This window comes from Balaenoptera physalus (assembly GCF_965194825.1).
Source record: "Balaenoptera physalus genome assembly, chromosome: 8".
NCBI lineage: Eukaryota > Metazoa > Chordata > Mammalia > Artiodactyla > Balaenopteridae > Balaenoptera > Balaenoptera physalus.
The window spans coordinates 101,140,810-101,161,758 of record NC_138887.1 but is presented as its reverse complement, the minus strand read 5'-3'; the positions used below and the strand labels follow the sequence as shown (position 1 = coordinate 101,161,758).

The following is a 20,949-nucleotide window of genomic DNA, read 5'->3' as shown; positions in this document are numbered from 1 at the left end:
AATGCAGGGGACACGGGTTCGAGCCCTGGTCTGGGAAGATCCCACATGCTGCGGAGCAGCTAAGCCCGTGCGCCACAACTACTGAGCCCGCGCTCTGCAACAAGAGAAGCTGCCGCAATGAGAAGCCCGCACACCGCAACGAAGTGTAGCCCCCGCTCGCCGCAGCTAGAGAAAGCCCGCGCACAGCAACAAAGACCCGATGCAGCCAAAAATAAAAATAATTAAAAAAACAAAAACAAAAAAAACAAAAAACAGAACTCCTCATCTTGACAAATGGTACTTATTCTTGATTGCCCTTTATGTCTCTCTATCCACAGCCAATTGAACTGCAACTCCTGTCAGCTATACCTCCAAAATATAAACCAAATTCATCCACTTCTCCCTATCTCCACACTTCCTACCCCCGTCTAAAACACCATCATCTCTCACCTTGACTATTTTAAGAGCTTCCCAACCTCCCTGCTTCCACTCTTTCCTCATCCAGCCTTTACAAAGTAGCCAATGGTTTTTATTATAAAAAGATAGATCATGTCACTCCCCAGTTTAAAATCTCCAAAGGCTTCCCTTTGTCCCGTGAATCAACTTCAAGCTCCCTATCTTTGCTTAAATGTCCTTTGTAAAGTGGCCCCAGGCCACCTCTCTGACCCCATCTCAGACAACCCTCCCCCTCCCCACTGTGCTCCAGCCACACTAGCCTTCATCGACTACCTCTAACATTCTGAGCTTGCTCTCACCTTCTTAATAAGTCTGTTCGCTCTGCTTCGAATGCTCTTTCCCCTGATGTTCTTACGGCCAGCTCCTTCTTATACTTCAGATCTTAGGTAACTATCACCTTCTCAGAGGTCTACATACCCTGACTGCCCAATCTCAAATAGTCTACTACATGATATGTCACCCTATTTAAATTTTATTAACCATATCTACCATTCTCTGAAAGTCTTCTCGTTTCCTTAATTACTTATTATCGTTTTTCTCCAACTTCAATGTATCGTGAAAGTAGAGACCTTGCTTTGCCTAGCATACAGTAAGAGTCCAACAGCATGCACGCGAGTTCTGCGACAGCACTGCAGACAGATTTCCTCCTGTGCAGGATTCCCCTTGACTCACCAAAGACATGGGGCACTTCTCTAGCTCCTCCTCATTCTTGATCTGAACATCTGCGATGGAGATGTACTTGTGCTGGGAAACATAAGACATCAACAAGGGGCCGAGGGCCTCAATCACATGTGTACCAATGATCATTTCCCCAATGACAAGGAAATGTCCTGTTTATGGGTCTGTCAGCCCAAATACACCACGCACCCTTTGAAGGCAGGAGCCTTATTTACCTTTGCATCATGAACAGCAGCAAAGTGCTTCAATACAGTGTTTATTCCATATTTCCATGTTTGAAGGGCAGCAAATACCTTAGCATTTACCTTCAACCAAAGTGCAAGGGGAGGGACTTCCCTGGCGGTCCAGTGGTTAAGACTCCATGCTCCCAACACAGGGGGCACGGGTTCGATCCCTGGTTGGGCAACTAAGATCCTGCATGCCGCATGGCGCAGCCTTTTAAAAAAAAAAAAAAAAAAGTGCAAGGGGAAGCCAAGAATGGGCCCTTGCCCCTGGACCACTGCCCTGAGAGTTTTGCTGCATGTGCCTGTATGTGCGTCCGTGTGTGTACAGAGTGATGATGGGGTGGGGTGGGGATCAAGGTCTGTGCAAGGAATGACTATTCTTATTCGTGCACACACACACTTTGGATACAGAGCAGACTGCTACTCAATCCTGGGCCTGTGGAAGTTAGTGAGCCTCTAAGGAGAGAGAAGGAAAGGAAAGGAAGCAATAAGTGGGAAGAGAGAGAAGGGTGGGAGGAGGGAAAAGGAATGAGAGGAAGAAAGAAGAACTTGTTCATCTATCTAAATGTAGGACACTGAGTAGGTAGGGAGAGACCTGATTTTTTACCTCTTTGGCCAAAATGCCTGCGGAGGAAGTACAGAATAACAGGTTCAGAACGTGTCTGGTGGAAGAGCACCATCCAGGACCCAGGACCCTAGTCATCCAACTTGCCTTGATGGCTCCCTATCCCTGAAGACTGAGAGCCCACCCTGGTCACCTGCTTGAGGGTCTTCACACTCTCATGGATGGGCCTGGGCAATCCAACCAAGGTATCTGTGTCCCTGTGAAATGCAAGACACACCAGATCATAAGGGTCAAAAGTATAGAGAATTACCAATACCCCCTGGAGTCATGTGGACCATGCCACTTTCACCATCTGGTAACCTGGATCTTTCTCTGCAAGCTACCAGGTCCCCCATCGTTGCTTCAGGACACAAAAAGAATAATGGTACAGAGAAGTGTCCCTGAAAATTAGGATTTCTGTATAGTCTTTAGGGGACTCACTTTGTCTGGGAGCAGGTTCCTACTTAAAAGGGCATGTTGCCCAACACTTTTGACAGTGAAATGGTAGTAACAATGGTTTCTCAGGTTTTGTAGCGACCAGTGAGGATTCAAGAGGGTGGGGGAATGGGGAAAGATCTGTTCCAACCATGTCGCTTCTTAACAGAATTCTGGCCCATTACAGAAGGGCTTGCAGGGGCCATCTAATAACACTCTGACAAGGAAATTGATGTTCAAGAGGGAAATGACTTGTTGCTCAAGGTCCTACACCTGGATGAGAACATAAAAGTTCTAGGAAACTGGAAGGAAAAAACGCCATGGCAAGAACGCAAAGCAGTCACTGAGAGCTGCCCATGGCTCTGGGTTGTATAATCACGACCAGGCAACATCTCTCACTCTAGGCCACCCGTTCCCCTGGTCCCCTAAAAACCACTCTATAGCCAGTTCTGACCATCCAGTCACTTACTGCTCCAGAGTGAATCCGATGAACTTGTTCCTGCTCATCTCCAAGAAGTGTTCAATGTCCTTCTGTCTGAGAGGACGGTGGAGAGACAAATCCCAGAGAAGGGAAGAAAAACAAACCTTGAGAGAAGGACCCTTACTGGGCTCCTACTCCTCCAGTTGGAGAACTGGAACAGTAGGGGAAGACAGCAGGGAACTTCAAACCCAGGAGTTCTGACTCCCAGCCCAGCTTATTGAGCCTTGAATACATAGACCACTCCACCCTGGGCCTCCAGTGACTGAAACCCCGAAGCTCAGGGTGCTTGGTGTTATCAAACCTACCTGACCTTTGGGGTCCACGGTAGGCCCTTGGGAAAGGCCACCCGCTCAGCAGAGAGGGGTGCCTGTGAGGGTGGAGGTGGCACTAGAGGGTCCTGCTCTAGCAAGTCTAACTCTCCATCCAAGGTACGCTCTCCATCGCCAGCAGACTCCTCTTCCTCCTCTGTGGCTGGTTCCTCAGTCTTAAAGAGATCTCTTTCGTTGTAGATGTCCAAGCTGTCCTGCTTAGTAAGGAGTTGCTGGGGGGTTGGAGGGGAGTGGGTGGAAGGAGAGAGGGAAGGTGTGCAGAGATCTCACCCTGGGCATCCTTGTCTGAAACCACCCCAACCCACAGACTGCTAGACTTCAGGGAACATGGAAGTAAGAACCCACCTCTAGTGAGAACTTTCCCTTCCCATCTCAACCCTACTGTCCCCACCAGGCCCAATTCCAGGACAAGCAGCTCTCACACAGCCACGCCAATGGCTGGGAAACAGAGCATAGATAATCCCAAAGTCACAGTTACTTAGCTTTCAGAAAGCACTGATGCTGTTTTTTTTTGCCAGCACTTTCCTTCCTAATTATGCTCTACTTAGGTGAACATTCAATTAGTTTGCCTTCTGTGAGCATACACCAGCTGGCTGACTGAGGAAGAGGAGGACAGAAGCTTGCTGCTAGGCAGAGGGAAGCAAGTCTGGAATTTTAAATCTTGTCACAGAAAGAAAAAAAGATTGGACAGAAATAGGCCAAAAAGTTAACAGTGATTGCCTCTGGTTGTTAAGATTGTGGGTGACTTTTTTTTCTCCCTTCTTCACATTTTTATATTTGTTCTAAATTTTCTATAATGAGTAAGCATTACTTTATAAAACAAAAAAATAAAGGTTAAAAAAAATCACATTGCAGATAATGTAGACTAGATTACTGAGTGTGACTGTCCGAGCCCGTCACCTGTAGTTGGTGAACTCAAGTAGGTCAGGCAGGTAAGTTCATGGGAGCGTGGTCAGCTCTCAGCGCAACTTGTCATTGTGACCTTTCTAGGGATGCAGACTATAGAACCCTAACCAGTCACCTTGTAAGTATAAGCCTCTGGTTCCAAGGCCAGATAAGAGCATGGCTGGCTCAGAGTAAATCTTACTGTGAAGACAATGATAAAGTGCCTCAACCAGGTACCTATGCCCAGGATTATACCCCAACTGTTGCTCAGGGTGCTAGGGAACTCCAGGCACTGAGGTCTAGACCAATAATCCTTAGCAAGACATGGATGTATGATGTGATATCACAATGTTACATCTTGACAGCCCAGGACCCTGTCAGGGCTTGGGAATAGAGGCCGAAGTATAGACTCCAAGATTTCAGGTTGGTCTCAGGGCCAGCCAGGGGCAGGAGAGCTGGGTCATTTACTGCTCTTTCCTACCATATCCAGAGCTGCTTAGAATCTTGATTTTTGGCCAGCTAGTGTCACAACACTACTGTCTGCTTTAGTCCATACCCTTCGAGAACCACGGCGGCCTCGCAGTTTGGAGGGTGGTGGTGCCAGCTGAGACTCCCCCAGGTCGAGAGTGTAAGAGGGCGGGGAGGCAGCACGCATGCTCTTCACCACCTGGATACTGTCCTCAGCCAGTGGAGGCAGGCCCAATTCTTCCCGCTTCTGTACTTTGAGAGCCTGCAGTTGCTCAAATCCACCGAGGGTAAACTAAGGGTTAAACAGGAAAGGGGCAGAGAAGAGAGGAAGGGAGGGAAGTCAGAGGGAGCAAGGTCAGGGAAACACGGATAGAGAGGAAGAGCCACAACCTCCAGTCCCCTCAGACCCCCTCCTTAACTAGGAAGTAATAAAACAGGAGGAGGCAAAAAATGTGGTCACCATCCCCAGTCTCAGAGGTGGTTACTATCCCTCAGAGCTCAGGGGTCAGGATAAAGCATTATTTACTGACCCAGGGCTGGAAACATCACCAGAAATAAGGAAAAGGACCACCGGGGGCCTCCACTGAAAAAAACAGGAAAATGTACCCCCTTTTAAGGAGCAGATCTAGATACTACAACCCCCCAGAATCACTCAAGGCCTGCCCTGGAGGGTATGTTGTTCAGCCAGTCAGAGGAAGGATAGGGTTGAAAAATTAGTAACAAAACTGCAACCATACACTTATGAGGACTTCATTTTTTAAAAGCAAATCCTCTATTTATCTGGATGGAGAGCAGGCACTAAACCCCACATTTTACAGCTAGAGAAACTGAGACACAGAGAATTGCCCGAGGTTTCTCAGTATCAGCAGAGGCCAGATCTCCCAACTCTCAGCCAGGGTTCTTTCCATGAAACATTAGCTCTATCAGGGGAAGGTGCAATGACACCCCAACTCAAAAAGTGGCATCTCCCATCAGTCCAACAGAAATAGGTAACCTACTCTGAAACAGAACATCTGATTTCTCTAGGACAGCCTTATTGCCCCTCCACTGGTTAACAGCTGCCCTATTCTTCTGCCTAGCTCCAGCCTCCTGGAATCAGACTAGAAGAAACTGAGGTGGCAGAGGGCACTGCTGATCTGATGAGATGGGAGAGGGGTGAATCAGCCACTCACCATGACTACTTTCCAGAGCAGAAGCAGGACCTTCTTTATGGGGAAGTGGGGAGCCAGGCCACTGCAGAACTTGGTGACCATAGAGAAAAGCAGAAGGGCAAAAGGCTCCTCATTATGCATGGAGAAGCCTGGGGGTTGTGGAGAGAGGCAAGTGAGAAAGTGAGGATGAAGCAGCTGAAACCTAGTCCCTGTAACCCTGTTTCTGGACACTGAGGAAGGCACTCACCTTCCCGCAAAGAATCTGAGTACTTGGTCCTTAGAAGGAGGCTTAGAGAGCCCCCAGAGTGAACCCCCCGAGGGCAGGATAAGGGAGGTCATGGAGTTAAAATGGTATAGTTCCCAAAGCTTGGGGGTGGATATCAAACTAGAAGTAACAGTAATAAAGATAATAAATGGTAATAAAGATGCTTCCTGGCTGAGGAATTCAATGCATTTTGTAGATCACAACTCACTTTCCCACATCAACAAATATAAGTATATATTTTAAAATCCCAAAGGCCTTCATATCTTATCCTTGACTGATGACAATACCAACTCATATTTTCAAGGTAAGTCAACTCATATTTTTCACATGGGATTTGTGATCGAATGGGAGAGGGATGACTATTCCCATATATAACCAAGGAAACCAAAACCAAGATACAGAGAAGACATATGACTGGGCCTAGCTCATAGACACAGGGACAATCAAGCCAGACCCTCAAGCCCACCACAAAGTATCTCTGTCCTAAAAGAAGGATGTTAGTTCTAAAAAAAAAAAAAAGAAGATGAAGAAGAAGAAAGAAGAAGAACTGTCTGTCTCTCCTAGGCAGATGCTATGCCTCCCCTCCGCCACAGGCACCTCGAGTGCCACTTCTTACTCAGTTCAGTGCGGAAGGTCTCCCGGGCTCTCCTCCACCCGTAGGAGTCTGTCTCTCGCTCCAGGCGGATATTTTCCACCATTAGGTACATGACACTCAGCAGCACCCTGAGGTTATAGAAGGGTCACAAGAGGTTCCCAAGGCAGTTTCCAACCTATAGTCTGAGACCTCAGGGATGGTCTCTGTGGTGGCCCAACCCAGTGGAATTAGCAACTTCTAGTGGCCTGGGTGCATCTGAAATTTGGGCAAACGTAACCCATTGCTAACCATCCCCTGTTCCAATCCCATGGGCAGGCCCACTCACCGGAGCTCTGTGCTATCAGCAATGGAGATGGCTGGTTTCCGAAGAGCACTGCTACAGGCCTGGCTGTTGCTGCCACAGGGACGAGGGAGAAAACGGGAACCCGTAAGGCCTCTTTACTCCGTGTTGCACACTTATCATATGCACAAACATGAGTACCTGCCATTCCCTGGCTATGTAGCTAAAGAAATTGGTCTAAGGTAGAGGAGCCCATAGAATTCTCCTGCCACCTAGACAAACCCTTATCTGTGGTGAAGATAGGCAAGGGCAGGGTCTATGATATTGGCTCCTCTTAAAATCCCCGCTGTGTCTAGTACTGTGCTGGACACAAAACAGATGCTAAGCAACACTTGGTGAATAATAAACAGAATTTGCCCCACTAAAACTCCTGGGTGATAGGCATGAGACAATATGAGGGGTCACTATAGTGGTAGCGGCAGATAAGGCCACGTCTAGAGCTGTAACCGTGAGGGAAAGAACTGGGCACAGCAACAGGAATTGGTCCCGTCCCTCTTGGGTCATGTTCTCAGGTAGAACAGTTTCCTTCATGGAGTCCATAGTTAGGCTGAGCTAAGACGGTATCTGGATACAAAAGCAATACAGGATCGGCCCCTGAAGCCCAGGATTGAAGCTGTAAGTGGGGCAGAGTCTGCTGATGAGCCCAACCTTAGGGAGCAGGACAGACTATCAGAGACCACGGCTGGATGGAGGGGGACTCTCAGTGAGATTTGGATGAGGTGTGAATAGACCCAGCTTCCACAGAGGGCTCTACAGTGAGGGAACCAGCATAGGAGATGAGGCACTCTTCAAGGAAGGGGGTCGCCAGCCCTCCCCTAAGGCTTCTCACTCGATTTCCATGTGGAGTAGCTCCAGGAAGGCCGAGAAGGTCCCCATCTGATAGAGCAGGAAGCAGTTGTACCTGGACCAGTGGAGTACATCGACTTCTGAATCACATTCCCCAAAAGTGCCTAAAGGACCAGACAGTGCCGCAGGGGTTGAGGTGGAGGGGGTTATCCCAGTTCTTTCCACCCTGCCCCATGATCTGAAGGCTATCTTCCAACACTCTGCCCAACAATTAGGCTGACAAAGGTAGGACAAGTGCCCCCCAGAACTTCCTGGAATGAGGCAGGGGAGAGGAGAAGCAGTCTCCAGGGTTAGGTCCAATGTGCTCATCACTGGTCTGTCTTAAGTTTGAGTTCCCTGAGAAGCAGATCCAGAGATAAGGATTCAAGTGCAAGTAGTTTATTTGGGAGTTGACCCCAGGAACCATCGGTAGAGAAGTGGGGAAGTGAGATAGGGAAGAGAAGGCAGCCAAGAGCTCAATCCCAAGTGGGGAGAAGCTCTGGAAAACATAAAACAAACAACTCAGAATCATCCCACCCAAGAGGGGTGAGGTGGTCAGGCTATTCATCCAGTAATTCCTGGCAGTCACTGAGGAATGCTGCTGGACTAGGGGAGAACATTAATTCCCTAGCACTTCCTGGCTGCCCTATGTGGGCTGCACAGAAAGCCCTCAGGCAAAAAGATGAAGGTACTGGCAGCTGGAACTTGGCCAGAGCACCAGACCCAAGAGATAGGCTTGGGCACTGCCTTGTTTACTGCAGTCGTCCCTTCACCAGATGTCCACTCTCTTTCCTCTCCATTTATGATTTTTCTTTTACAGTTTTTTAGCTCCCAACTAGTTGTTTCTGCCAACAGTCCTCTTATTTCTGACCTCAGGGATTTCTTTTACTACTCCAGCTAGGCTCATTTTTCTTTCCAACACCTGGCTAATAGGTCTCTTCTGGGAAGCTTTCCTCAGTTAATTTCATTGAGTTCTGATTCTCCAAATTACTCACAGCAACCATTCCTGCTGCTATGTTGGCTTGGACCTTCTAAATGCCAATGAGAAACAATGCAGAGGGTCCATGTGTAAATTGGTGGCACCCTCCCTGCCTCCTCTCAGTGTCAGAGCCAGGCCACAGCTGGTAAAAGAAACCTCCATGCTCAGCTGGTGGTACATTGTCAGCTCTGGCCACAATGACCCTCTTGCTAGTCTCCACATAGGATTACAGCCCAGGCTAAGGAAAAAAAGAACCTTTTAAGAAATCCTGGCATGCCTGGAAAGAGAAAGGCCGATTCCAAGGGATCCAGAACAGTACCTACCATCATCTCCTCATCTTTCGCATAAGCACAAGGTTACTTCTAGCACATGACAAGATCTGTCCTCGAGGGGCAGGAACCTTGCTTTCCCAGCGTGGCTTGCCTCATCCTAGTCCTGCTAACAACATCTCTCTCTCTCTAGTGTCCACCCCTCTCAAGTTGGCAAAGCTGGCCACTCACCTTGGGCCAGGTAGAGAACAGCTCGGGCCACCTTCAGTCGCCGTTCCCTACTGACCACCTCCAGCCGGTCCAGGAGTCCCATCACATAGGCCTTCTGGGCATCTTCCTCCAACTCCAGCCACTCCTTACCCTGCACTGGGAACAGAGGCCATACAGATCTAGTGTCAGCTGTTGCCTCCCCTTCCTGGAAAGGCTCCTGAGAGCAGATGTACCTCTGATCTCAGTCCCCCAATAAATTCTTCTCTTCAAAAGCTTTCCTTGTTTAGCTGAGAAAGAATAAGGGATGGGAAAAGTAAAAAACCCAAATGTTCTGGCCTGAACCCACTCTGTAGCCTCATCTTCCTCCACATCCCCTCCATTTCCACTTCCCCCTCCCCAGCCTATACGGTTCTATCTCTCTGCCTTTCCTCAAGGAGTTCCCTCTATCTCCCTATGTATCCAATTCCTATTCATCCTTACAGGTTCAATACAAAATCACCTCTTTCCCACTAATGCTCCAGCCAGAAGCTCTGTCCCCCATGATACTTTTTACTTCTCTAACGACACTTCCCATTTTCCTCTTGGCCTCAGCTAGTTTTGTGACGTACACATCTCCCCTCTGCTATCTGACTATAATTTCTTTAAAGATACTGTAAATTCACCTTCACCCCTGCCTCCTGCATCTCTGGCACAAAATGGGTACTCACCACACATTTGCTGAGTTGAACACTGAATTGCCACTGACCAAGTAAGGAAATGGAGGTCTGAGTGGATCACAGGGTGGGCACATGAAATTATTACCAGATGCTATGAGTGAGGCAGAACTGGAGACAGGGATTGAACACTAAGGTCGAAGACTAGGCTGGGCACAGGGTTACCAGGCAGCAGGGAACCAGTCCAGCCCCACCTCCCCATTCCTCTGTTCTCTGGGCCCTTGACATCAGGGAAAGGGACCCAGTTCAGGCTTCTCTTGCTTCCACTCCATGACCTCTCCACTTGAGATATAGGAAACTCTGTGTCCCATATGCAAAAAGGAATAAGAGAAGTTATATGGCTATGGAGAGGATGAAGAAGGATCATACTTTGTTTTAGGCTTTTTCTAGATCAGCCTTGAATATCATGGAGAGAAAAAGCAGATCTCTATGAATAAGGATCTGGAATCACCTTGGGTCTTGAAATCTTCTTCAAAGCACCTCCTGTTAGTGGTGAATTCCGGGTTTTCAGTGTAGCTATACAATTCTGTGGCAGGAAAGATAGGACAGAGTCACAAACATTCAGCAGATCCTTATAGAAGGGGCCTGGGGTGGAAAAGGTGGCATGAAAGAGCTAAAGCTTCCAACACATTCCTGTGTCCAATTCAATCCAGAGTCAGCTTCCTCCTTTTCGGAGCAGTTAAAAATAGCCACTTGGGTCCCTGGGTGATTAAACCATCAAACCTGTCCTCCTCCTGCCAGCTGGCTGCTACAGCAGAGAAGGCAGGCTCCAACATTTGGTGAGGGCCAGGAGGAGGGCTGGAACAGAGAGGGCTGAATGTCATCACTCCTGGTTCTTAGGGCTGCAACCCCTTCTGCTTGTCAACCAGACTGGGACTAATCCTGTCTCTAGGGAAAAAGGGGGCAACACAACTCCTGAAATTTAGAGGCAAGATCCTTGTGCTATTCAAGGAGCCAGTTCATTCTCTCCCCGCTGAGTTTCTTCGAAGGGTACAGAAGTTTATGTTCCTGCCCACGGCCACCCAGGCAGAGGCAGAATCAAACCATATAGAAGCAGCTTTGATTGCCAAAGAGCGGCCTGTGCCCAGGAAAATCTAACTTTGCTGACAGCAGCCTCTCAATACAAAATGCAGACAGCTTATGAGAAATAAAAATGCCCTTTCCTACACACACAGACGCACACACACACACACTCCAGAACATCACACCAGTACGCTCATCTTACAGAGGATGAAGAAGTGAAGTCATTAAGTCAATAGGTGCTTCCTCAAAACTCTGTTCCCTAACTAAGACCCTTGCTGGAAATTTAACTAGGTCACAGATAATTCACAATGCAAGAGAAATTCACTTATATTCCAGCCAGCTGTCTAATGGTCAAGAAATACCTTGTCTGGGAGCCAGGGCTTTTGAGTCCTGAGTTCCAAAATCCTGGAGTGACCAGAAACAAATCCCAGCTCTGTTTGTTAAATTCTTCAGTCATTAGTGAGTAGTGTAGATATATATATTTTAAGAGTAGAGCACAAACCCAGTTAAAAAAGGGAGCAAGGCTCTTAGGTACTAAACTTTGCTTTTGTCTTATTTTTAAAGTTTAGATCATGAACTTTCATATACTACCGGTAAATACAGAGTACATAAAAGACACCGTGTTTATCTTCTGCTCAGATTAAACAAATGTTAACACTTGTCATATTTGCTTCAGACAGCTAAAGTCCCTTCTTCCTTCCCAGTCTTATTTTCCTCTCTAGAGATAATCACTATGATGAAATTGGTATGTATGCTTCACATGCCTATTTTTATACTTTTAGTACATATCTATGTGCCTGTAAACAACACATGATATTGTTCTGTTTTTCAAGTTTTTATCCAAGCAGTATCATATTGTATAAATTATTTTTTCTTAGAAGCATTTTTTATTATGTCTTTCAATAGTTTACATGAAAAGCAGTGTGATGAACACATCCATTCACTTAACTGACACGGTTCTTAATCAAGTGTGCAATAGACTTCCCAGAAACATCTTTTAGACTTGTGTGTTTAAGCAGTTTTTTTGATGCATGTATAAATTATTTTGTCACTGTTTCTTCTCCCCTTTAATATGTTTTTAATATTTATTGACACTGAAGCATATTGATATAGATCAATTATTTTAATGACTATACAGTAGCCTAATATATTGATATACTACAGTTTATCCATTCCCCTACTAAGTTGTTTTCAATTGTTCACAGTGGCAACAATAAACATCTTTGTAAGTGTTTTCTTGGGCCCAAGAATTTCTTTAAAGTGTACATCTAGAATCACTGGGTCATAAGACGTGTGAATTCGACTTTGCTAGATATAACCAAACTGCTTTCCAATTTTATACTGTTCCCTCATGCCAAGCCATGTATAAAAAGTACTCATTTCTCTGTACCCTCACCAACCCCAGGCTTTTAAATTTTGCATCTGATGATTGTTGAATAATATCTCACCATTTTAATTTGTTTTTCCCCATTTCCTAACATAATTGAATATCTTTTCATATATTTACTGACCACATGGTTTTCTGTTCTGTGAATTCCTGTTCATATTCTTTGACCATTTATCTATAGTCTCTATTGGGATGTTCATTTCTTTCTCTCTCTCTATGTGTGTGTGTGTATGTGTGTATTCATATTCTGGATTCTAATCCTTTGTTAGGTATTAAACTTAGCTCTCTATTTCTGTCACTCATCACAAAATCTATTCCCTATGCTTATTCACAAGAACTTCTTTAAAAGCGTTTGTCTCTTTTCTCTGAAAAAAGCCTGTCTTAAAGTGTCACTTTCATGTGACAGAATATTTAACTTTCACACAATTTCCACCCAAAGCTCATTTATTAATAATTGGCATTTGTAGCACATGTAACATGGAGGCCCTTAATGCAAGGAGATCACGTTTAGCCAAGCTAAGAATCCAGAGAGAAGCAGCCCAGCATTGAAAGAAGAATGGGATCACTTAACACCAGCTCAGAAATATCCAAGCAGAGCTCCACTGTGATGGATATAGATGACATGTTCAGCTTTGCTCAGCTGGCCAGTTGTCTATACAGTTTTTCTTCAGACATTGCTGAGACTTTAATAAGGGGCAAGTATTAGGGGAAGGGGGCGAGATGGAGGTAGAAAAGAAAAGGAGAGAGAGATGGAATGGGAAAGCAATGGAGTGGGTGGCAGAAAGAAGCACACAAAGATATGGGTGACTATGGGAAGAGAAAGAAAGGAGAAATGGGGAGAAGGTGGAGAGAAAACAGATTTGAGAGTGCACCAAAAGAGAATAAAGAAGGGTGAGCAGAAAACAGGGATAGAATGAAAGAATGGAGAATGCCATACATAGCCAAGGAAGCATTCACAGAAAGAAATGTGAAAGCAAACAAAGAGATACTGACCACTGGAAGGTGTAGAGAAGTGGGAATGTGGAGAACAGTCTGTGTTCTATAGCCACTTGCTGAGAACAGACAAGCTGCCAGGGGAGAGCACAGGTATCTTCCCTCTCCTCCTGGCCAACCTTCCACTCTTTACAGACCCATCTATCTCATACCTGACAACTCTGCTGCGTGCCCATCTGTGTCTCCATACTCAAATTCCAGGGTAGGGCAGTCCACAGAGCCCTGTAATGGAGAAATCTTTGTGGTAACTTGGGAAAAAGGTTGACAAAAGGAGATCATACCCTCATTTCATTTTCCACCTCTCTTGGAGGCCGAAGTTAGAGGAAGAAGGCAACTAGGAGAGTTCCATCTGGGCCTTTCATCCAAGAAGTACCCTCCTCCAAGCCAAAATTAGAGGCTCAGTGTGGGGCTGGGCTGAAGATTCCTATATAGAATCAGAAACTCTGGGCAAAGGACCAGGATCATGAACAGATACGAAAGCTACAATCTGTGCCCATATCTGATCTACATAAACACAGACCTGAAGAACATCTAGCTGATCTCTAGAAAAACAAGACGGATGAAAACAAAAGAAGTAAACTGGATTCTGACTTCAGCTCTGTCATTAACCCATTGTATGATTTTGTATGATTTCATTCTGTGGATCATAGTTCCTCATCTATAAAAAGAGGTCCTTCATTTCCAATATTCCACAATTTTAGGACTGTCAAATAAGGTAGCATTTCTACTTCAAATTGTATTAAAGGCTAGATTTCCTATGATGTTGTATGTATAAATTTATAATACCCTTTTAAAAGTATTTTTAATACAATCTTACCCCCGAACCTCCTTAAGCATTTTGGGATAGATTTTTCCTACCAATATATTAATAAATATGAATTTAAAAAAATTTGGATTCCAGCTCTTGTCACATACTATGTGACCTTGAACAAGTTACTTAACCTCTTTGTGCCTCAGTGTGGTATAAAAAATGTATTTGGTCTTTGCCCCCTCACCCACCTTCCTGGCACAGAGCTCTTAAAACCTTTGGAATTTCCTGAGTAGTAGGAGTGTCTGTTATTCATAAGGAGCTCCTGTCAACCATACTTGAGTTTATGCTAATGAGGTGACTCAGAGTGAGAGTTTCAAAAAAGGGGCTCCAAGGAGGGGAGGAGGCTGGAGACTGAATCAAGTGGCCAATGGTTTGACCAACCATGCCTAGGTAATGAAACTCCATATAAAAACTCTGAAACAATGTGATTTGGGCACACCAACGTGCTAGGAGGGTAATGCCGCAGAGAGGGCATGGAAATTCTGCACCACTCCACCTCCATACCTTGTCCTATGCCTCTCTTCATTTTGTTCCTGAGTTGTATTCTTTATAATAAAATTGTAGTCATAAATATAGCACTTTTCTGAGCTCTGCGAGTTGTTCTAGCAAACTATCGAACCTGAGGGGGACAGTCATGGTAACCCCTGAATCTGTAGTTGGCCGGGCAGAAGTGCAGGTAGTCTGGGGATTCCACTGTGGCTGGCATCTGAAGTGAGGGCAGTCTTGTAGGACTGAGCCCTTAACTTGTGGGGTCTGTGCTAACTGCGGGTAGTGTCAGAACTGAATTGGTATCAGGGAATTGTTGCAAAATGACGTACTCAGTTTTCTCATCTGTAAAACGAGGATAATTCATAGGGTCATTGTAAGGACTAAATGAGATAATAGAGGAAAAGCACTTAGCACACAATCCAGCACCTGGTAGCACTATGTGGACAGTTACTCTAAGAATTTTACTTACTCTACTCATGATTTTAATATTATATTATAAAGGCATTTTTCTCATACTATTATTATTTTTTTTAAGATAAAGGTTTACTTTTTTTAAAATTAATATTTATTTATTTAGGCTGCGCTGGGTCTTAGCTGTGGCACACAGGATCTTCGTTGCCACATGCAGGATCTTTGTTGCAGTTTGCTGGATCATTAGTTGCGGCATGCAGAATCTTTAGTTGCGGCATGCATGTGGGATCTAGTTCCCTGACCAGGAACCCATGCATTGGGAGTGTGGAGTCTTAGCCACTGGACCACCAGGGAAGTCCCTTTCTCATATTATTATAACTGTCACTTTAAACAGCTAAGTGAAGAGCTCCCTGATGGCCTAGTGGTTAGGATTCTGGGCTTTCACTGCCACGGCCTGGGTTCAGTCCCTGGTGGGGGAACTGAGATCCTACAAACTGCACGGCACAACCAAAAAAAAAAAATTTATTAAAAATAAATAAATAAACAGCTAAGTGGACAGATATCTATTGGCTTACTTAACCAATTATCTATTGTTGAACATTTGTTTTTAATTTTTCTTTACTATATACATGAAGCTGTAATACACTTATAAATTTTTTCATATTTAGGATCTTCTCTGACAGTTTCTTATAAAGGGAATGAATGCATCAAACCTTATGAATATTTGTATGGCTCTTTGTACATGACAAGTTGTTTTCCAAAACCACTTTATGAATTTACACTGCCAAAAAGGTGATTTATGTTTAAATCCACTATAGCAAAGATTTCCAAACTTCTGGATTACAGGGACCAGTAAGAAAAAAGAAAGGTGGATGGTGGAGAATGACATAAGGTTGTTGATGTTTTATTTTCTAAGTAGAAACTTTAAAAATCTCTTATATATATAATTTTTAAAAATCGTTTAATACCCCCAAAATGCAAAAGACAAAATAGCAGAATAAAAGCCATTAAAAGCAGTGAAGCTTTTTTTGACTGTAAGTCAAAGTATAAGTAAACTTTACATCATGTCCCAACACACACAAAACTGGAACAGAAGTTTAACAAAATAATATTTACCACTACTATATGTGATACACCAGTACTTCCTATTAGTCTATTTCTTTAAAAAAATGTTGGGATTAATCTCCAAGATTTACAAGCAGCTCATGCAGCTCAATAACAAAAAAACAAACAACCCAATCCAAAAATGGGCAGAAGACCTAAATAGACATTCCTCCAAAGAAGATATACAGACTGCCAACAGACACATGAAAGAATGCTCAACATCATTAATCATTAGAGAAATGCAAATCAAAACTACAATGAGATATCATCTCACATCGGTCAGAATGGCCATCATCAAAAAATCTAGAAACAATAAATGCTGGAGAGGGTGTGGAGAAAAGGGAACACTCTTGCACTGTTGGTGGGAATGTAAATTGATACAGCCACTATGGAGAACAGTATGGAGGTTCCTTAAAAAACTAAAAATAGAACTACCATACGACCCAGCAATCCCACTACTGGGCATATACCCTGAGAAAACCATAATTCAAAAAGAGTCATGTACCAAAATGTTCATTGCAGCTCTATTTACAATAGCCAGGACATGGAAGCAACCTAAGTGTCCATCATCGGATGAATGGATAAAGAAGATGTGGCACATATATACAATGGAATATTACTCAGCCCTAAAAAGAAATGAAATGGAGGTATTTGTAGTGAGGTGGATGGAGTTAGAGTCTGTCATACAGAGTGAAGTAAGTCAGAAAGAGAAAAACAAATACAGTATGCTAACACATATATATGGAATCTAAGGGAAAAAAAAGGTCATGAAGAACCTAGTGGCAAGACGGGAATAAAGACACAGACCTAATAGAGAATGGACTTGAGGATATGGGGAGGGGGAGGGGCAAGATGTGACAGGGTGAGAGAGTGGCATGGACATATATGCACTACCAAATGTAAAATAGATAGCTAGGGGCTTCCCTGGTGGCGCAGTGGTTGAGAATCTGCCTGCCAATGCAGGGGACACGGGTTCCAGCCCTGGTCTGGGAAGATCCCACATGCCTCGGAGCAACTAGGCCCGTCAGCTACAACTACTACTGAGCCTGCGCGTCTGGAGCCTGTGCTCCGCAACAAGAGAGGCCGCGATAGTGAGAGGCCCGCGCACCGCGATGAAGAGTGGCCCCCACTTGCCGCAACTAGAGAAAGCCCTCGCACAGAAACGAAGACCCAACACAGCCATAAATAAAAATAAATAAATAATTAATTAAATAAATTTAAAAAAAAATAGAAAGCTAGTGGGAAGCAGCCGCATAGCACAGGGAGATCAGCTCAGTGCTTTGTGACCACCTACAGGGGTGGGATAGGGAGGGTGGGAGGGAGGGAGATGCAAGAGGGAAGAGATATGGGAACATATGTATATGTATAACTACTTCACTTTGTTATAAAGCAGAAACTAACACACCACTGTAAAGAAATTATACTCCAATAAAGATGTTTAAAAAAAAAAATGTTGGTCTCAACTCACAGGTTACTCCCTACAGTTTGAAAAACATTGTTTTAAATTACATACACCCTTTAATATTAACGTATTGAACTACATTTTATGAAAAACTCACTTCAATGCCTTGAATTTTCCTCATTTTGCTACAAACCAGTTAAACTTTGTCAAGGACTTTGGGAACCACCTAAAGCAAGGAATCTGGCTGTAAGAGGCCTGAGGTGAATCCTTTGGTTAGGTTAAGAATCTTTTTATTAAGCAAACAATCATTCTCTAGCTTCCTTTTAAGCTTAGGATATCCATACACTAAGCCATTGGGAGAGGGTAGGTCAACGGTGCCCCTATAAACACAGTGATGTACGAGGCTCTGTTGACTTGTGCCAACAGTAATTCTCTTCCAGTAATTCCTGAAGCCCTAGAGAGGAAAGAAAATCATCCTCCCCAGGACTGTCTTCCACAGGAATGCAAAAGGAGGGAGGGAAGGGAAAGCAGATAGTCATCTATCTGAGAGTCAAGCAGAGAGTCTGGCACCTGGGTGTTGTGATAGGGGATGTAGTGACAGGTAAGAGCAGCTCTCCTGCTGCAGTGGAAGGTGAAGGAAAGCTAATGTTTCCAGCCAACCTTTGGGCAGGCAATGAGCTCAGATGGTGAGGATCACTGCAGTTGCTCATTTCCACATGAAAAGTGCAGCTGCAGACAATCAGGCGGTAAATTGGGTAAACTGTGGTGCAGGTGGAAAGCTCTCAGTCTCTGGATACTGAACTCACTGGCAAGAGTAAAACTATCAGAGCCTTTTCCTGAAGGAAGACTTGATAGGCAGGGAAAAAGCCTCCTGGTTCAAGAGGAGTTTTAATTCACCCATAGAACATATCATTCCAAAATTATTTTATTCATTCCCACACTGTCTGTCTCTCCACCCCAACTGTGGAGAGACTGCTGTATCCCTAGCACCTAAAACAGTGCTGGGCATATAGAAAGGACTCAACAGCTATTGAATTAATAAAAGACTCATCCCCCTGCCCCATCCCCCCAAAACCATCTGAACAAGAACGATGTCTCTATCGGGGAAGGAGAAACAGGGTGCCCTAAAAGGCCAGATTCGTACTGAGGCAGGGAGGGAGATGATATGGTGCATAAAACCCTGATCCAGTATGGCAGGAGGGCTGAGCTCTGCCACTGAAAGGTGGTGTGATTTGGGGGCCAGTCTTTTCACCTCCTCCACTTCTCTCTTTTATAAAATGGGATGGATTCCTGCTTGTCTGTATCAAAATGGAAAGCATACATGAAATCCCTTTGAAACTGAAATACAATTCAAATGGTAAACCGTGGACTGGGATGCCTAAGATCTGGCTTCTACTACCAGTTCTGTCCCTTGATGATGATGATAATACAGTACTAAGAGCTACTGTGTGCTAACCAACTACATGCACCGTGCCTGCACTGAATTAAACATTTCACATTCAATTATCTAATTTTGACTTTATCGCAACCTTCTGAGGCAGGTAGTATTAACCTCATTTTACAGAGGAAGAAACTGGAGCTCAGAGGCTGGCAATCTGCCAAAATTCACACCGAGAGTAAATGGTAGGGGTGGGATTCAAAACCTCAAAAACCTGCTCTGACTGAACCCAAAGCTTGGTACCCCTGGCCACTGTGCCAGATGTATGACCTTCGGCAAGCTACTTCTGTCTCCCACTTCCGTCAAAGCAAGGGCGAAAACCCGGTGACCTCTACAGACCCTTCCACATCTGACATTCTGTGGTCTGATTCCCCGCTCAGATCCGGTTCTGCTCTTGGCTAGTTGATGGAAGCTGGCTGGATGAGGGGGTTGGAGTGAATGTTAATTCACTCCTTTCATCCTCCTAGTTAGGGTTTCTTTTAAGAAGAGGGAACATTCATACTCCTCTCTGTGGGTCTGTATCGTGCGGGGGTCCATCCACTCGCTCCGGTACTGCCCCGCCTGACTCCTGTATCATTAACCCTTACGGGGAGGGGGCCTGATGTCCGTGGAAAGTGCTCCCTCAAGGGCTCGCCAGCACACGGGGGAAAGGAGAAGGGCCCAAGTCACGCGGCTGCTCTGCTCGGCTCGGGGCGCCTCGGGGTGGGAGGGCGGCTGCCCCCACGCCGGCCCCTCTTCACTGCGGCCGGGCTCCGGCCTCCCACCCCTCAGGCCACTCACTTCACCTCTCCGCGCCTGTTCCTCCTCTGTAAATCGGCCTTACGAATTACCACTCCGGGGGCTACAGCGATTAAGTGAGATAAATATGTGAAAGTATATCACGCTCTATCTTCGCGCCCCCAGAGGGAGGCCAGAGGGCTAGAAAGCCCCCGACCCGCGGCAGGAGACGGGCGGAGAGGGTCAGGGGCTGCAGAGCCCGGAGTTTAGGCTGCGGCGGGCCCCGCAGGCGCCCGCTCCGAGAGGCGGCACGGGGCGCGCAGGGGTCTCCCGGCGGCGGAGGGGGACGCGACCGAAACACCTCAGCCAACGCTTCTAGCTCCGGGCGTCTCCCGGTCCCAACTGAAAGCTCTCCGGGCTCCTCACCTCCGACTCCCGCCGCTGGCTTCTGAACGTTTCCCGGCCTTTAGGCGCCGCCGGCTTCCCTTTGCCGCCGCCGTTGCCGTTGCCGTTGCTGTAGCCATTGGCAGGCGGGTTCCCGGCCCCGTGTGCCGCGGGGTCCTCCATGCAGCTCTCCTCAGCAGCGCCCCTCTACCGCTCTGCCCTTTCTGCCAGGAGTTACCCCACAGCCGCCGCGCGCCGGGAGCCAGGCTCCGCCCCCTCCACAGCTATTGGTTGAGACCTTTCTCCGCAGCCCCACCCTGCAGCGCGATTGGCTGTTCGACCTCTCTGAGCGGGACTTGGAGGGGGCTCATTCAAGGGATTTTTCCCCCCTCTTTTTTTCCCACTCCCGCGCCGTCGCTGGTAGCCTGACATTCCTGGGTCGGCTCTTAGCTCCACTTCCCACGTCCTGGGCCTTGAGCTCTAGGTGGTCAGCTCTGCTTCTCACTACGTGTCCCTCAGCCCTCACCCCCTCCCAAATAGCGACCTTTTCGGGGAGCTCTAGTCTCCGCCTCCTGCTCCACTGCAGTCTTCGTTTCCCCAGTATCACAGACCTCTGCCCCCAAGTCCTGGCTCCTGAATACTTCCCAAATCCCGCTTCAGTCGAAGGGGAGGGATGGCACCGCCGGGTGGCCAGGGACACCGCAGGAAACGAACGACTCTCCCTCTCTGGAAGCTGAGATTTCAGGGGCGAACTCATTCCACTCGGAGTGAGGGCTTGACTGGGAGACTGTGGGTTGAGGGGTGGAGTAGGGCGTTTTTACTTAACTGAAATTGCTGGTGCCTTTCCGGGCTGTTCCTGGCCATCTGCCTTTCTCCGCTGAAGGGGGGCATCTTCCTCATGGTG

At 46.2% G+C, this 20,949-nt stretch overlaps 1 protein-coding gene across 6 annotated transcripts in view; it reads right to left on the bottom strand.

Moving 5' to 3' along the window:
* STRIP2 (striatin interacting protein 2) overlaps positions 1 to 20,294 on the bottom strand; it is a 44,326-nt gene extending 24,032 nt beyond the window's left edge. For 2 of the 6 annotated variants that reach the window (XM_082472914.1, XM_082472918.1), the window contains exons 1-15: positions 20,088 to 20,294; positions 13,442 to 13,511; positions 10,338 to 10,412; positions 9,195 to 9,329; positions 7,720 to 7,840; positions 6,876 to 6,944; positions 6,572 to 6,678; positions 5,712 to 5,839; positions 4,628 to 4,831; positions 3,163 to 3,398; positions 2,846 to 2,911; positions 2,096 to 2,159; positions 1,945 to 1,961; positions 1,329 to 1,548; positions 1,108 to 1,179 (exon numbers count right to left, since the gene is read on the bottom strand). In XM_082472914.1, the coding sequence (XP_082329040.1) occupies positions 1,108 to 1,179; positions 1,329 to 1,548; positions 1,945 to 1,961; positions 2,096 to 2,159; positions 2,846 to 2,911; positions 3,163 to 3,398; positions 4,628 to 4,831; positions 5,712 to 5,839; positions 6,572 to 6,678; positions 6,876 to 6,944; positions 7,720 to 7,840; positions 9,195 to 9,329; positions 10,338 to 10,412; positions 13,442 to 13,511; positions 20,088 to 20,228 (1,725 nt within the window). In that variant the 5' untranslated portion in view covers positions 20,229 to 20,294. Of the gene's footprint in view, positions 1 to 1,107; positions 1,180 to 1,328; positions 1,549 to 1,944; positions 1,962 to 2,049; positions 2,160 to 2,845; positions 2,912 to 3,162; positions 3,399 to 4,627; positions 4,832 to 5,711; positions 5,840 to 6,571; positions 6,679 to 6,875; positions 6,945 to 7,719; positions 7,841 to 9,194; positions 9,330 to 9,406; positions 9,800 to 10,337; positions 10,413 to 13,441; positions 13,512 to 20,087 lie in introns of those variants that run through there. The other 4 variants (XM_082472915.1, XM_082472916.1, XM_082472917.1 and 1 more) reach the window with 4 other exon arrangements.
* Positions 20,295 to 20,949: the final 655 nt, after the last annotated feature.